At 39.9% G+C, this 17894-nt stretch overlaps 1 protein-coding gene across 1 annotated transcript in view; it reads right to left on the bottom strand.

The window, feature by feature from the left end:
* Positions 1-3242, bottom strand: part of CFAP95 (cilia and flagella associated protein 95) — a 72313-nt gene extending 69071 nt beyond the window's left edge. The window contains exon 1 of the mRNA XM_081066900.1: positions 3012-3242. Within this exon, the coding sequence (XP_080923026.1) occupies positions 3012-3163 (152 nt within the window). The 5' untranslated portion in view covers positions 3164-3242. The remainder of the gene's footprint in view (positions 1-3011) is intronic.
* Between the last annotated feature and the right edge of the window lie 14652 nt (positions 3243-17894).

Below are 17894 nucleotides of genomic sequence, written 5' to 3'. Positions count from 1 at the left end.
TACTTCCAGGGTAGTCCCTGAGAACGTTGCTGATTAAATACAAGAAGAATGATACAGCAAATTAGAAAATACATCTCTATTTTCTATTTAAGTCCGCTAATGATATCCTGGTGCCATGAACCGGGTTCTTCTCTGAATGTGGACTACCTTAAATACATAAGAACAACACATTCAAACCATACAGTGGGGTAGAAGTCTGAAGAGTGTCTCAGAAAGCTATTTCTCCCGCCCAAATTATTTTCTGTAAAAGTCTTTAAAACTATGAAGTTCCCTACCCCACAAAAAAAATCACCACATTTTACATTTTATTTCCTCCCTTTTTTCCTTTTCTCTGTCTGTTTTCTTTCTGTTATGGGGTGGTGTAGGGAGAGTGTAAAATGCGCAGGCTCTTTAGGGCTTTGGCAAGAGAGAAAATAATTGAAATTGCAAATACATAAAATTAACCTGAGCCCTTAAAACCCTGTCACCATGGAGACCAAAGCATGAACTAGCTCCATAAAGATTCAAATGAACATATTTTTTTTCCTTTAAATTATTATCACTTATTGCTGGATATTGATTTGGCCAATGAAGAAATGAGTATAAATAAATAAATAAATAAATAAATAAATAAATAAGAACTAGCCTTCCACCAGACAATTTATTGATTAGGGTTAGGGTTAGGATTAAGGCAAATATTGTTGTTCTGGTTCTTAGTATTCCATTATTCAAGCGAGTGGGAAGAAACCCCAAGAGAAAATTTTCCCTCGACTCAGAATTTCTGGTGGAATCATCTGATGATAGAGCTCCATAAATACTACAGAAATCAATAGAGAAAGATAATCTCTAGAAAAGGCCTCTCTCAGAAGTATCAAGGTGTGATACAGGTGATATGGTTCTCTATCCACCACTCAAGCTGCAAGGAAGAGATGGCTACTACGCAAAGTCTTATCTCAGTAATGGGCCAGAGATACCTCTAACAACCATTCTGGATATATCACTTTATAATGTCTATTATATACAATTGTTTTAAGTATGTGTAGTAAGGTCAAACAATCTTGTATTACATACTACATAAACAGAAACACAGGAACCATCCAAATGCTTAAACTATGCAAGCAGAGGGAACTCAGAATTTCTCCCAGTCACCAATTCTATTTTGCAAACTCACAGGTGTAGTCACTTAATTGATCAAATACTCAGTCGAGAGGCCACCCAAATAGCGTATTATATGAGGTGTGAGCAAATGTTTACTTTAGCAAGGAGCATGACACACAAATGTTAGTTGGATTGAATTTATTTGTTCCTGCTCCCAAACCTTCTTTCTAAAACCAACAGCGTGAGAAGTTTCTACATTTCCAGCACTGGCCAGAACGACTTCCAGTGTGATACCTCCCTTCTTCCCCATGAAGTTCCTCAACTCCTTCTCATTTATGTTCTTCTGTGGTTTTGCTATTGATATCTACAACGTTCACAGGCAACGTTTCAAAGCAATGAAGAAAAGAGCAGAAGCACTATCCACATGAAAAAGATCTTTATTTTTAACAATAATTTCTAGTAATGATTTAGATTATGACCTAAGTCTTTTTGGAGTAGCAGACTCATGGAAGAGCTAAGTGTTTTGCTTGAGGGCCCGTGATGAGGCTAAAAGAGGATTTTCTGTTTCCCAAGGTAGCTTTCGATTTCATATATATATATAACCACTGACACAGAATTCAAAATAGGCCATTAGTTTCAGGGATGAAAAGTGAAAGTAAGGGAGTAGGCTAGTGGGAAACTAAGGAGTAGGCTGTAGAAAGTTTGTAAGACAGAAACTGCAGGACTCACATACATTACACTAATGAATGGGATCAAGAAGGACTTAACCTTAGCACCAGAGTCAAAACCATTCATCTTCTTTCAAAGGCAAAAGTATAAAGGAGACAAGATTTGAGACTTCTCCTTTCTCTCTTTCTTCCCTTTTCCCTGTAAAAGTAATTATTGTCAACAGTATAGCCAGCAAAATTGAGCCAAAGAACAGAATCCTAATTGTCCTAACAGTTCCATTTTCCTTCCAGTTATATGTCACGGTTTTACTATTGGTTGTCACAATATTTAATAAAACAAGAGAATCTCTAAGTGAATTCCAAACTCAAGGACTATGGTAGAGGAAGTAAAGCAAATGCCTCCTGGGCCCAGGAAAGTACCTGTATGAGAGAACACCCATCTTGAGTAGCCAGCTCTCAGCTCTAGTACATTCATAGTTGCCAGGAGGAACAAAATCCTGTTGCCAGGCCTTTCAACTTTTCAAGAAAAAAAAAAAAAAGCGAAAGAAAAAAAAACCCCAGAATCCTGGATTTTTATGTGTAATCTCCTGGTTTTATGTGTAGGTAATAAATTAAAAAAAAAAAAAAAAACATGAGAATACTGCATACCAAACAAACTGTTGGCCTTACCGGGTGGGAAATACCAGTTTGCAATCTTTGGCTAGAAGAGTCCTAGTAGCCTACGGGATATTTAGGGACATGTTTCCAATCATTCAATGTGTCTCACTGCCTCCAAGAAATGGCAGTTCTGGAGGCCACCCTCTGCAAACATCTCCCTCGTGCTGTGCCTCTGGCCTCCTGACGGACCCTGCCTTTTATAAGTACTTGTCTCCGAAACAGGACTTCCAGGCCTCTGCAAACATCCTCCAGCACATTCCGCTGGTGGCTGCAGCAGGTCTCAGGTGTGTGCTGAGGAGCTATCCTTGGAGAGGTCTCTCGTGGCCTCCTCGTTTCCCCAACCCGCACTCCTACCTTCTCCACCTCTCCTTTGAAGAGCTGCTTCCCTTGCTTTTCTCTCCCTCCTCTCTCTCAGTCCTCTCTCGTCTCATCTTTTTCTTTCTCCCCTCTCCTTTCTCTCTGCTCTTTCCTCCATTCTCATTCTCCTCTGTTTCTTCTCTCCTCTCCACTCTTGCGTCTCTCTGTTACTCTCCTGTCCCCTCGTCCCCCCCCTTTCCCTTTTCCCTCTCCCGGCACCAGGGAACGGGAAACTTTGGAAAGCTCGCTCACCAGGAATACACCAACACCGGTTTCGAGTATTTCTTGTGATGGGAGCGGAGGGTCAGGGAGCCTTTGCGCTCCAGCAAGTCGGTGGGTCCGAGTTCAAACCGGTATTGCCTACTGCTGCCCACGTCCTGGCAGAAGCTGTCAGAGCGCTCCATGGCCGCCCTCGAGGGACACGTCTCAGAGGAGTTCCCTCTGCACCTATCCCGCCCGGCGCCGAGGTCGACCAAGATTCGGCGTCTCTCATCTCCCCAGCAACCTGGGGCGGGGCCAACGGAGGGGCAGCGCTCTCAAACGTAATAGCCTCGGTTTCCTAGACAGCGTAGTGGCTGATTCAAAGAAAACTACATTTCCCAGAATGCAACGAGGGCAGCGTCCGGGCGGCTTGGAAAGAGGGAGAGAGATCTGCGTCTTGGGACCCGCCCACCCGCCTGATTCCCGGAGTGGATGGGAGGAGTTAAGGGGAGACGCGGGTCAGCTAAGGGCTAACGGGATCTGAGCCCGGAGAGGGCGCTGCTCCCGCTGTCACTGCGGAAGTTCTTTCAACCATCCATCATCAGTTGCCACCACACCTTCTGCTTACATGGTTGACTGAAAGAGAGCAAGAGAACACCCCTCAAACCTTAAAATGTGTCCTTTCTGTATAGCTTTTCTAACTGAGAAAGAGGAAGAGCTGAATCATTCAACAAATCAGCTAAAAAGTCGGAGGATGAGGTCTGGCTGGTCCCAGTTTCAGCTGCTCTCTCTCATCAATCTTTCTAATAAGAATGCGTTTATTCCTCTTGAAAACGAAGGAAGGGACGGGACTGTGGAAGCGAAGTGAACACAAGAATCGAAGGGCCCTTCAGATTCTAGGTACAGGTTAGGGCTCCAGGACACTCAGCTCCCTCAGACTTGCCAAGTTCTAATCATTTAAACATTTGCTATTTCACAGACAACACAAATTCATCACATTATTGCGTTGTGAGTTATACGTGAGCAGGATATTTCAAAAAAGATGATCTATGGCATTGCCTTTAAGAAATCATCAGTTAGCTGTCTTACAGACAGAAAGTGTTTATTTCGTTTTTTATTTTCCAAGTGAAAAATATTTGACACGTCAGAATTCTTCTCCCCAACCTCAGTTGAACACCTGAAGGGCATTAACGGTCTTGATCCCGGCCATCCCTCCTGCCTGGCACAGTGCGTTGAGCACATGGCATCGTTTCAAAGTGTGGCATGAGCGAATGAATGAATGTTGCACTTGATTATCATTGAGATACTTGGGCTTCCGTAAATTCCAGAAGGGTCTTACTTTGAAAAGACCACATGTACACAAAAACTCAAATTGAGAAACAAATTGAGAGATGTTTCACATGACAAATACGTAGATTCTCTGGTTTGCAGAAGATTTATGATAGCACTCCTATAAATAGTGAGGGGCTCTTCTGGATCCATTTTCACAAATTGGATTATACACAACCACAAAGTGTGTGGCTGTGGCCCGTGGTGCCCAGTGGGGGTGCCTGTTGAACCGAAGGCCCCTATTTTACTGACAGCCATAGTTAAGCCATGTTATGTATAACCAAACCAGCTAGGTGCTAGTAGAGTGCTGACTGCTACTTTAGCTCTTTCCTTCTTGAAGGAATGAAAAGAGAAATAGAAGTTAACTTTAAAAGGGTGTGTATATATATATATATATATGTATATATATACATATATATATACATATACATATGTATGTACATATATATTCTGTTTTAAGCTCAGTTATATACAAAGCATAGCATGTTGCTGTTGCTCCAAATAGTAGCATCATTACTATCATTGGTTTGGTTGTGTGCTTATTTTACTTATGCTTAAAGTGGTGGCAAAATAATAAATGTGCAGCCAATTTGACATAGAGAAAGAGGCTGCCCCGAGCCAAGGCTTTGCTGTGGTACACGAGTGCTGCAGAGATTGGAAAGCTTTTCAGCACACCAAGCAGCAGCAAGTTAAGAAAACAAGCAAGAGATAGCTTGTTATTTTAGAGTTCCTTAAGCCAAGCTGACAGCCTATTTGAGTCTACGAATATGCATTTTTGTTATACTATTCTCTTTCCCCTTTATAACTTTATAAGCTTCATTGTCTTCTATGTCTCTTAAATACTTTCCAACATCCTCGTGTTGACATGTAGATTAACTCTCTGAAAACCTTCAATTTAGATGCTTTCCATTCTCTTTGTATACACCAGTACATACTGTAGAATTTTTGGTTTGTTGATTCCTTATCAACAAAATAGAAATAACAGTATTTACTGCAGGGAGTTTTGTGAGGATTACATAACTACATTGAAAGCAGGTGGAACATTGCCTACCGTGTTTCCCCGAAAATAAGCCCCAGTTAAGATCGTCAGCCAGACACACACGTTTAGTACGTTATGACGATGTTCCAAAAGAAGATGACATGACTGTCTTTGAATAAATGTAGATTGTTGTACATGAAAAATAAGACATCCCCTGAAAATATGCCCTAATGTGTCTTTTGGAGCAAAAATTAATACAAGACCCGGTCTTATTTTTGGAGAAACATGGTAGTAGATGCTCAGCCCTGAATTAAATTTGAACTACTGCTGGTATTATTACATCCTAACTTTGTCCTTATTATTTGGGAAAAGCACCCTAAAATGTGATTGTTGTTTGTGTGAAATTTCCTAAGTCTATTCACTGTTTTTGAAGCTTTGTCTGTTTACAAGTTCTCTTTAATGAGTATCTTTTAATCATGTTTTAATATGAAACTTAATAGTCTGAATCAGAAAAATGTTGGCAAGATATCTGGATATGTCACTGGTAATAATGATGGTTTTGTATTCACATAAAGTCTTTTCACTTCAACACCATTAATAAGCTTTATAAATGTAAAATCGCTGATCCTCAACACACTTGACTTCTTCCTGTTTTCCTCAAACTTCATTAAACCAATGAAGTGTAGGTCTTAAAGCAATGCTCTTTATTTATATTAATTTCTTTTCACCATAATAGCTTTGGGGTAAGCTCAGGTGGCTCCAACAGGAATTTTTTGTAGGTTAAGTACAGGGAGACCTGTTTAGGAAGTGAGAATCTCATCATCTGAGCCCAGTCTAATATATTTCTGTATTGGCATTATCAGATCCTTAAAGAGGTTGCCAGCAGAGCTTAGCAGGACAGCAAACCTGAAACAGATGTAAATGAGCCAGATGAAAATGACCACAGACCTCTTCCATCTCCTTTCCTTTTCTGTCTTAACAATTCATCTGCTTAATTCCTGAAAAAGCCTCTGCTCAGGACTTTCCAAAGTCACCATCAGCACGTTCTGCCATTTGTTCTTTCTACTAACTGTCATTCATTTAAGCTGAGATACAAAATTTTAAATTACATAAGAAAATGAATTTGTATTATCTCTGCTGAATCTAGTTTAAATATATAAGAAAACTTGTATTTAAATTTAAAACTAAGTATTTATGTCCTTATCAAATATTGCATTTTTTGTTGTTGTTTTGTTTTGTTTAGTTCTCCGGGAATAGGGGCCTCCTGTTACCCACCATGTATACATCTAAGGGCTCACCTTTGAGTATTTCATATGAAAAAGTTGGGGTCCACCTGCTATGTCAAAATGAATGAGAAATGTCTGGTTATCCCTTCTTCTTCCATGCCCTACTCCTTTTCCTCTCCTCTTTCCTTCTTTCTCTCCTACTTCTGTCTCTCCATCTGTTTCCTCTTCCTTTTCTTCCTCCTTTGAGAAGTGATAATGGATTTTAGAGTTAGAATCTATTGCTGAAATTCTGGTATAATTCAAAGTTATATGAAAAATATGAAAGAAAAATACAACCTAGAAACCAGGGCCAAAATTTATATGAATAAACTCATGTTTAATGACTCAGGAACTCTCAAAGGAGTCGATTTGACAAAAGCTCCAATCTTCTTTCTTTTCCTTTAACTATTCATAACCACCAGTGATCATTTTTAGACTGATTTTAACCTTGAGTATGATCATTCTGTGCTTCTAATTTGGATTGCTCACCTATTAGGCTTTGACTTGCTCTCAGGCCATTTTTATTGATTCGTACTAAGTGTGGTCACACACAGGCATTATTTCTAGAACTCCTATCAGCACAGGGGATTAATTTATTAAATATTCAATGGAGAACATTCTACAATTCCGCATTTCCCTTATTTTGATATCTAATCCAGCCAATAAGTGAAATTCTTTGGCAGAATTGTCTATAAGTATTACGATAAAAATTTAATGTCCTGGATTAGTGATGACATTCTCTAACATAAATGTAGATTAGGGATTTCTTTAATATCTGACAAATTGGATATCCTTAATTATTCAAAGACTGACTATCCATTTTCACAAATGATCTAAGCTCTCGGTTTCTTCCTTTTCTCCCCTGTATTGCTTTGGGTTTTTTGGGCACATTCAGTGTTCATTAGCAAGAAGAATGAGACAGTTTAGCTCCAGTGACAGTTCTCATGAAAGGAGTTTGCACTTGAAATTAAGTTCAATACTGTTTGTGGCTTTCTTTGTTCCTCATGTCTTTAATCTGGATAAAAGAACCTTTTCCCCAGGGAAGAAGCTCAGAGAAAAAAAGGTGGATTTAGGTTCCTTTCTGCTCCTAGTGATGGTGGACATTTTCCCATATTTCCCACAAGACCCACACCCAGTGACCCTATACGGTGAGCAGGTTGGTAAGGAATTGACTGAAAGGCTCCTCTGAGAGTCAGGTGTGTGCAGGAGGTTTCTGGTTGTCGAGTAAGCCAAGCACACAGCTGAGAGTGCCCAGAGTCCCAGTCCGGGGTAGAAGTCGGGAGCCTAGGGAAGAAACTGGAAAACTTTCTGAACCCTGAGGGACTGTCTGAGCATTGCATGATTTTGAGTTTCCCATGCTCAGTTGGCAAAAGTCAGATTTGTGTGGCTGTTTCCTTTGTTAATTAAATATCTTTCTATAGCATCATGTTTAGGTTGCTTTAAAGTAGGGAGATTTAAGCTAGGGAGAAGGATCATCTTCTAGAGTCAGGAGGGGGCTAAAAGCAAGTGCAGTACGACAACATTTATCTACATAAAGGAACTAGAGACTTACACATAGAAGAAGGGTACTCAATACCGTGTTTCTTGTCACCCATTCTATGAGTAATTAGTATATTCCTTACAATTTGGAACATGGTTGAAGATGGGGAAAAGAGTTAAAATGTTTCTTTTCATAGGAAGCTGGAAGTAATGTTCAACAAATAGTATTTGCCAGAAAAGGAAGGTTTTTGAGATAGTGTGCTGTGGAGGGTACAAAGGTGAGTCCACCGTGGAGACCCCCCTCCAGGGGAATTGGAGCAGGGTCAGCTGCTTTATTATTCTCCCACATTAACTACTCCTCTCTTCCTCCTGGGCTCACCATGCAGTTTCTCACCCTCCTAGGATTGAGGAAGGGAAGAGCGGTAAGGGAGAAGAAGATATTATTTAACTGATGAACTTGGAATCTGGTGTCAAGGCCTCTGGGTGACGATGCCCAAATGGAGCACATGGGGAGATTTTGCAGGTTCCTCAAGGGCCCCCTGAGAGGGCTGCATCATTGCTAAGAGCAAGCTGTGTGTCCTCCTGATGTTGAGGATACCCCAGCAGGCATACTACTTGGGCAGAGTCCTTTGAAATTGGCCCATGCCCAGTTCATCTCTCCAATATCTAACGTTGCCACAGGAAACACTCAGGACTTTTGGTGCCCTCCAAACCGTGGAAGCATAGACTGCTTCTCTCCAGGCTCTGCCATCACACACAGCTCCAGGAGGCCTTTGACCTTTACACATTTCTAGACTGGAAATGGGTACCATTCACCAAGTGCTCCAAATCCCTGGGGAACATGTGGAACTCTCTGAGAATATTACAAAACCCCTCTCACTTGACTTGAATGGAAAGGGGAGAAGAGAAGAGAAGACCATAGCATTATGCGAAGTCTATCCAAAGAAATTGTCACTACTGCTTTCCCTTCCCATATATATATACTTCCCATATATATATACTTATATATATATATATAAACTGAAGATGGGTGATGCTGGACCATCAGCAAAACCAACCAAGCTGGTCTAGCACTAAACACTCAGCACAAGTATCATCTTCTCTACTAAAGTTTGTCTCCCTCTCTCCACTGCCCACTCCACCTTCTCCAGCTAGAACCGAACACTCCCTCCTCTCTGCTCCTGCAGCATTTTGAACAAGTTTTATGATGTCACCCATCATATTGTACAAAAGTTCAGCATTTGTATGTTTATCTTCCCGGCTAGCATGACTTGAGGACCCCATCATTTTGGCAAACCTAGTGTGTAGCACACTGCAGGGAACCTGAATGGTCATCAGGAAAAAGCAAAGCCAGTATTCATTTAGCACTTTCTAATTGCTATGCACTATACTAGGAATTCCAACATAGGTAATTACATCATTTAATTATCACAACACCCTTAGGAAATTGGAACTCTTTTAGATCCATTTTAAAGGTGAAAAAATAGGGCTTACTTAATTCAAATAACTTTCCAAAATCATGCAGCTACCAAATAATAAAGACAAGATTTGAATGCGGACAGTTGGACTCTCAACCCCATCTTTGTGCAGTATTAGTCTCCTGGTGTAATAAAACACTGATTAGTTATATTTTAAATTATGGCATATTTTCCAATAAATTAAAATTAATTTAATGTTAACAAATTAATTTAAAATAAATTTAAATTTTCCTTTAACTAAAATATCATTTGAGTACAAATCTTATTCCAAGTTTACTTTGAACAGTCTATTTAACAAGTGTCATTTACAAGAAAATATTTAAAATAGGTATTAACCCAGAATTCATAACTCGGACCAAAAAAAAAATAATTACAGCTTTGTTTTCTCTAACTTCTGAGATTTGCATTTCCTTCACTTACGAAAGTAGGCAACAGACCACATGGCATTAGCAATGCTTGTGACTTCATCACAAACAGAAATCACAGGTATCTTTTTATTATGTGATTGCTGTTGCAAATATCCCAAAACAGAATTCACACTCATACTACTTTGAAATTCTGATAGTTATTAGATCCATGCTGGGACTTCTTAATTAATGCATTCATTTTTTAAAAGTACATATAATACTATGTCATTCATTTGCCATTTTTTAGCATTTACATACGCTACTATGATTAGTTCTCTTTGTAATTCTGTGTTATTTTATGCATTTAAAAATCATTATTCAGAAAAGAGGTCCATAGACTTCACTAGATGTTCAAAAGTTCTGTTTCTCACATACAAAAAAGTGAAGAATCCCTGGTTTTGAGTTTAAAACATGTAAATAATTCATTAAATATTAGCTAAATTCTCAGTTACTTGTTATTTTTTTAAAAAGTCTGTTATGCGTTTGTTCTTGAATCTATTTTTTTTCCTACCGAAAGAAAAATTAATAAAGGTTTAGGCCTGGATTCAGGGACTTTGAATATATGCTTGATGAATGAAAAAGTAAATACTCGTAAATAATAAAATGTTATGAAGAAAAATTAACGTAATCAACCCAAAGCATTTTGAAACATTTGTATTAATAGAAGATAGGCTGAAATTATGGTATTCAAACTATTTGGAAAGAAAATTTACTATAATTTCACCAAAAGGAAACTTTAATGTTCTTAGGACCTTTCTATTATGCTAACTCTGGAAGACAGAGCCTAAGAAGGAAAATGTACAGAAAGAAATGAAAACTTCCCTGCTTTTAAGCTTTCAATTTGAAGTAGATATATAATTGCTTTAGTGTAAATCAGGTACATAAGTTTTTCAAGTAACACTAATGATTTCTAGTTAAATTTCCCCTAATCATTTGTGACATCATCTAGTACAATGTTGATGACAAATAACAGAAAACCAAATCAAACTACATAGTTAGGATGAAAAGAGGAATTTTTGGACTCATGTAACTGGGAGTCCCAGGGGCACTTCTGGCTACAAGCACATCTGAACTCCAGGGCAGAACCATTTCATCGTTCTGCTTTCCTTCTCTGGTTAGCTTATTCTCAGGCAAGCCCTCCCCAAAAGGCCCCAATTTATACTGTTCCCCCACTATCTCACAACATAAAGTTTCCTCTAGTTCCAGCAAAAGTCCTAGAAACCAGTTGGCCTGACTTGGCTCGTATGATTGTTCTGAAAACATCCTACCCAGGCCGGGTTGTGATATGGTTCTCTCCCAGCTTGGTCTTTGTCATGGGCTCCCCTCCAGGGATCAGGTCTGCCCCTACTGAGCAATTTTGACTAAAAGTATGAGATTGGACTAAAGGGAAAAGTTGGTTGCTATTTCCAAAATAAAAGGAAAGCATGCCTGGTAGGCAAAAACCAACAGAAACAGAAATAAGACATCCATCCATGTATCATTTTATAAAACTTGTTTACACATACTTTCTAACTTGGCCCTCACAAAACTGATCTGGGGTATACAATGTCATATCTTTTGCTAAAATGAGTAAACTGGATCACATAACTAGCAAGAGACAAAGCCAGAAGTCAGTCTTCTCTTCTTATCTTTAGATTCCAAGGAATGCTCTCATTCTCATTCTCTATAGACCAGTATATATTCATTCTTCTGTTTGCAGGAGAGGAGTCTGGTCTCTAAGACTACAGGACTATTTCTTCAGCTAAGCCTTTACCTCTGTAACTTTGTCTCCTCTAGCAACATTGACTTTTCCACCAAGATAGTAAGTAGCTGTATGTTAGGTCAGCGCTAAGTTTCCAAAGTTCCTCCCTTATTAACTTCCTCTGAAATGATACAATGCAATACCCCAAGGCTTTCATAAAATATTGTCAAATTATTTGTGTCTCTTGTCCCTTTGCCTTGTCACTTGGGATAATATTTCATTTCTGTACTAAAGAAGGTCTGGCTCACACTTTGCCTTTCTTTTGCTCTCATCCTCTGTGTCTGGATTGATTTTCCTTTGTGTGAGTAACTCCAACTCCCTGTGGTATGGCCATGGTCCTTGATAAGACTAGAGGACTTGAGTATTTCTTCCTCAGAATTCTCTTGTTACTCAAGAATCCAGAGATGGAAAGGGGTTCTGGATTTCTAAAACATTTCAACATAAAACTTTTATTCCACAGTGGAAGATTAAATGCTTTGCTTTCCCCAAAAATATGACTTTAGAACAAGTATGATTTTATTTTCATATAAAATTCTAAAAAAAAAACTACCAAGATCTCAATATCCTCTACAAAAATATTCAAAAAGCCTGTATCCAATTCTATCAAGAATTAGAGTTTTAATATTAAAGGAAACTACTCTGAAATGCATTTTAAATTTAATTATAAAGTTCATCCTGTGTCATTGCTTCTCATTTATCAGTGTCTATTCTATTTCATTTAATATGAACTAAATTTCTATTTTTGATTGAACCTTATTATTGGAAAAATGCATATTTTCCCACTGTATGGGTATATGTGAGAATATTTTGTGTAAAAATTAATTGCCTCTTTTTTCTTGGCATATTACAAAGAGGACTATTTTGGAAGTAAAATATTAATGATTACTCAGATTCACCAATTTGAAAGGTTTCTTCAATACTGTGGCACAAAATTGCCTTCCATTATAGTCACAATGTGGAATAAATGTTTTTTGTAGATGGCCATAATTTCTTATTTTCTATCTAAATATATGGAATAAACAAGCCTAAAATCTGAGCTCAGTGGTAGGAAGAGTAAAGGTTATTTGGTGTAGCATCTTAGCCAAAGTAGAGATGTGCCCTGGACTCTAAAATACTGCTGAGGATACTTCTCGTGCCCTTAGTGAGCTCAGAGGAGTTGCTCACTGGTCACAAAGGTGGCCCGTTCCAACTGTGTACAAGTAAGATCATAAGTTCCACCTTAAGTTGAGCTCATGTGAACCTTCTTGCTTCTTGTTAGATGCACCTGTTGGTTCTGTTTCTGGAAGATGCAAGTTGTCATGTTTCTCTCTTTCATGAGATCCTTTCAGATGTTTGAAGAGGGTTGATCTACCTTCTCTTTTCCCAGGTAAACAAAGCGACCTGTTCTTCATTTTTATTGTGGCTAAAACCTCTGGATGTTCATCACTTTGATCCTGATCCCCTTAAAACGGGCTTCTTGGAAAAGAGCACAGTGTTGCACTCTGACCGAAGGCCAGCACAGTGGCGCGACTGTGTCCCATACATTTTACTCTGTGTTTTATTAGCACAACCTAAGTGGCAGGGAAGGAAAGAAGAAAAGGATAGGAGGAGGGAAGGAAGAGAGATAGGAAGTGAGAGGGGGATTGAATACAGATGAACTGAAACCAGATCAGGGAAAAATAAATAAACTTAAAATATACGCATGCCCCAATATTAATACTAGGATCAGAACTACTACCTAGAGAGTAAGCTTTTATATTTGCTATTATATTTTATTTTATATAATATAAAATATATATTATATTTTATATTTGCTATTATATTTTCCATTGATTTCAAATAGTATACATTCTATTTTTAATTATACCAGTGGTTCCTATGAAGCATTTCCAACATATTCTTTAACCTGTATCTCCCCTATTTTTCAAGATCAGAAATGAAATGTCACCTTTTGACACTATGTAAGATGACTGACAGTGTTTACATAAAAAGGCATTCCATCAACAAATGCTTGTATGATTGGACTGAGTTTAAATTAGTTTGTTCCTCAATCTCATTTGAAATCATTTGAGACATGGGATTCATAGAACATCTCAGACAGCTGGGGGTTAAAGCATTATGGCCTCTGGTAGTGCAAGTAGAAATGTTTCTAAGTGGATGGTAAGAAAGCATGCCAACATTTTATTATTGTTACTTACTATTCTTTGTTGAAAGCCATCCAACTGCTACATTTTAAGTGTATGTATAAAAATCAGTTCAGTACTTGACAATCTCTCATCTTATTCAAACAAAACCCAAGGAAGAAAGATTAGTTGATTTACTTTTCAGTGTCTTTGCTTCCTTCTAATCTAAACTCCATGCCAGGGGTGTAGCAGGATCTTTACAATTCCCAGAATGAGTTTCTGAGCACCTGCATGTAGTATCCTATCCAAGGGTAATTTGACTGTCAGGATACATCATCTTCATGTCCTTCGACAAGTTGCCCAATTTATCACTACAACTCCACAAAAATGAATAGCTCTGTCTAGATGACACAGTCCTACATCGCCTAATCCAAGAAAGAGTAGTGGGAAAGAATTTCAGAGACTCACTCAGTGGTTGCATTAAGGTGTATGAATAAAACATGGTAGCGATGAAGGTGGTTTGGGAGAAAAACCAGTCCTTGCTTCTGGTTGCCTTCCGTTTGCTGCCCATACTCTTTTGTAATTGCAGGATATGCTTTATAGCTGATCTAAGGGTTTGTAAGCGTGACTCCCAGAGGCTTCTGGGAAAGTGACCCCTATTCTAGCTCTGCAGTGCCATGTAAGAATACAGTAGACTTGGATTAGGATGCGGCAGTTTGGAGAGATCCAGAACAATGAATGGAGACTTCACGCTCAGGTTTATTGTACTGCATTGTACCTCCTACTGTAACCACAACATGTGTTGTATAGAGAGATTGAATATTCAAATAACAATGACCAGAACATAAACGTCAGACCCATAACCTGTAACCACCTGCCCAGGAAATCAACCAGCCCAAGAATCCAGCCTGCTATGTCAGACATGCAGCAAGTCAGATTGCTATCTCTAGTGAAGGTCCAGAAAGCCAAACAATAACCCCTACAACAATCAATCTCAAATGGCCAGGGCTTGATTAACATCTGAAAGCTTTCCTAATTTTTGTTCCCAGCCTGCCTATCACTTCCCCATGCCAACATAATATACCTGAATACTCTCTTTTTTCCACTTTTATGCCTGCCTTTGAGTCTCTGCCAAAATGCAAGTAATGTTGGTTGACTCCCTTGCTACAGCAAGCTCTGAATAAATAGCCTTTGCTTGTCCTCATTTGGTTGGTCCTCATTTATTTCCACAGTATAAAAAAAGTGCTCCTCACTCCAAAGAAGTAGCCCCAGCACATATGCAGGCCAGGCTACTTGGAGAACTGATCCAGTCTTGTGTATTTAAATCCAGATGTAAAGAGAATGACCATTAAGTCTCCAGAAGGACAGATATGCCCCTTACTCAGATGTGACCATCTGTAACCATGCACCCGGTGGTGAGGATTTCAGAAGCTGGAACCTCCATCTGTCCTGAATGACGTTGCTGATGGGTTTCCTTTTGTATCATTGAGCTATTTAAACCCCATTTGATCTACCCAAAGAGCACAGGTTTGGTGTTTTCATCAGACCAAGTTTACAGCTGACATTGGTAATACAATGGTCACACATTCTCACTTCTCAGATTGGGTAGGTAGGGGTTACATATTTTGGAGATGGATATGTAGATTTTTGTTTTCTGTCCAAAGCTAGAATTTATAAATAGATGACTACTTATGTAGTATTTAACCTGGTTATAGATACCATTTAGGGGAGAAAGGGCAATACAGGCAGAGAGAGCAGCATAAGAAAGGTGAGGAGGCAGAAATACATAGACCAAAGCTGTGAATCCCACAGGCCTCCAAAACATGCAGTATGGTTTACGTCTCATTTTAAATGCAGACTTCCAGCTTCTACAATCAGAGGGATTCATGGAAGGAAAGACTCTGAAGTAACTAAATTTGCCCTGAGGAAGCCTTTTTAAGGTCATTTATTTGTGGGTTCTCTTGCATTGAGAGGATAACATCCATGGAGGCTTCACTGAGCTCCCAAAATGTCCTCACATGGATACTGTCCTCTTTCATTCCCACTGCACAAGAACCACAGTCACATTTAACTCTAGGTGGGACCTTGACTCAGTCTAGATGTCTGTTTTCAATCATTTGAGACCTAAATATGTCAACAAATATTTTCAGAGGGAACATTAGGTAAAACAATTATTTGCTAAATATAAATGTCTACTTCTCTCTTTGCATTGCCAGTTCCCTGATTGGTATCAATCACGACTGCTGACATTCATGTCATCATCCGTAATAGAGTTCCCAATTCTGTCAATTAGCAACCTATCATTCACCTAGCTGCAATTTTTTCTCAAGATTTAAAAAAATTTTATGTGTATTGCAGAAAATAAGAAAGGGAAATAGAGAAGGAAGGAAGGGAGGAAGAAAGGAAAGGAGAAAGGAAGGGTGGGAGAAAAGAGGGAGAGGGAGGGAAGGAAAGAAGGAAGGATAACAATACAACACCACCGTTAATATTTTCATACAAAACTTTCCAATTTTTGTCGTTGTAATGTAATATACATACCATTTTCTAACTTTCTTTACTCAATAATATGTTAACATACATGTTAACATTCTACATTTAAAAGTTAACGACAGGAAGACAGGTCCAAGACGCTGGATTAGGAGAATGCTATGCCTGCTGCCTCCCCGGATCACATTCAAATTACAAATTATAGAACAACCTCAAGAATCATCTGAAGACTAGCTGAACAGAACTCCTATAACTAAGGATATAAAGAAGAGGCCACATTGAAACTGGTAGGAGGGGAGGATTCATGAAACGGGCTGACCTTAAACCCAAAGATAGTGGTTGAGCACCAGGATGGATACCTCAGTGGCAGAGGTGCCCCCAGAAGGAGAGGTCCCAGCCCCATACCGGCTCCCGAGCCCAGTGGTCCTGCACTGACCGTGAAAATCAGCAAGGTCTCTGTCTGCCTGCCTTTCCCAGTGAGATGGTAGGCGGCAGGAAACCCAGATGCTCTCTAAAAAAGCCCACACTCATTCACTTGCTTGCAAACACTCCCCTGGTATCTAGTGGAGGGGCGGCAGCTCCAGGGACACCAGAGACATACAGGGAAAGATTGAATTGTGAGGCTCCAAGGCAAGGGCTGAAGGGATAGGAGCCATTATCCCTGCGTGGAGCCTGCTGCACGTTTAGCCTACAGGAGGGCACCATCGTTTCTATGTTGAACCCTCCTCCAAAGGGCCATATCTGAGTCTGCACTGGTCTGGTGCAATCCATGCGTGTGCACCACCTTAGTGGCGCTCTGGGCCCCTGCCCTGCACAGCTGGTGCTGCATGGCCCAGGGCACTCTGGGCTGCTGATTGGTCAACCCCGACCCCATAAGCTGTGGAGGCCTCTTACCGCAGTGGGCAGCCCATGGTGGCCCAGGAACTGTTGGCAGTGGGCAGTGACTCAGACCCTGCACTGCAGCCTCTCTTTGGCAGCTCTTGGGCACTTGCAAGCCAGAGGAGAGTGTGGGCTGGTCGCAGTGCTCTCGGGTTGTTTTTGTCAAGTGGTCACAGGCCCAGCACTGGTGCAAGAACCGAAACTGCATTAATTTTGTAAAAACCACCACCCACACCCCATAGCTCCCTGGAACCCTGCTCCACCCACCTAGAGCTCCATTGCCAGAGGCATTCTCCACACATGGACAGATGGCCCAGGGCCGCCCAGAGGGCTTTTGGTGGTGGGCAGTGAAACAAAACCTGTGCCACATCCTCTCCTGGGCAGCTCTCAGGTTTTTGTGAGCCTGAAGCGAGGAGTGGCTGGCTGCAGTGTTCTCAGGACGATTCACAGAATGGTCACAGCAGATTAGATGAAGCAGAGGATCAAATCAGTGATTTAGCAGAAAACACCCAATCAGAGCAAGACAAAGAAAAAAGAATTAAAAAAAAACAATGAAGATAGTTTAAAGGACCATCGGGACAACATCAAGCATAACATTTGCATCATAGGGGTACCAGAAGGAGAAGAGAAGGAGCAAGACATTGAAAACCTACTTGAAGAAATAATGACTGAAAACTTCCCTAATCTGGCAAAGGAAATAGATATATATACAAGCCCAGGAAGCACAGAGAATCCCAATCAAGATGAATCTACACAGGCCCACAGCTAGACTCATTGTAGTTAAAATA

This window comes from Rhinolophus hipposideros (genome assembly GCF_964194185.1).
Source record: "Rhinolophus hipposideros genome assembly, chromosome: 11".
Classification (NCBI taxonomy): Eukaryota; Metazoa; Chordata; class Mammalia; order Chiroptera; family Rhinolophidae; genus Rhinolophus; species Rhinolophus hipposideros.
Note: the sequence above shows the minus strand (reverse complement) of the source record. Positions and strands in the feature narration are given on the sequence as shown.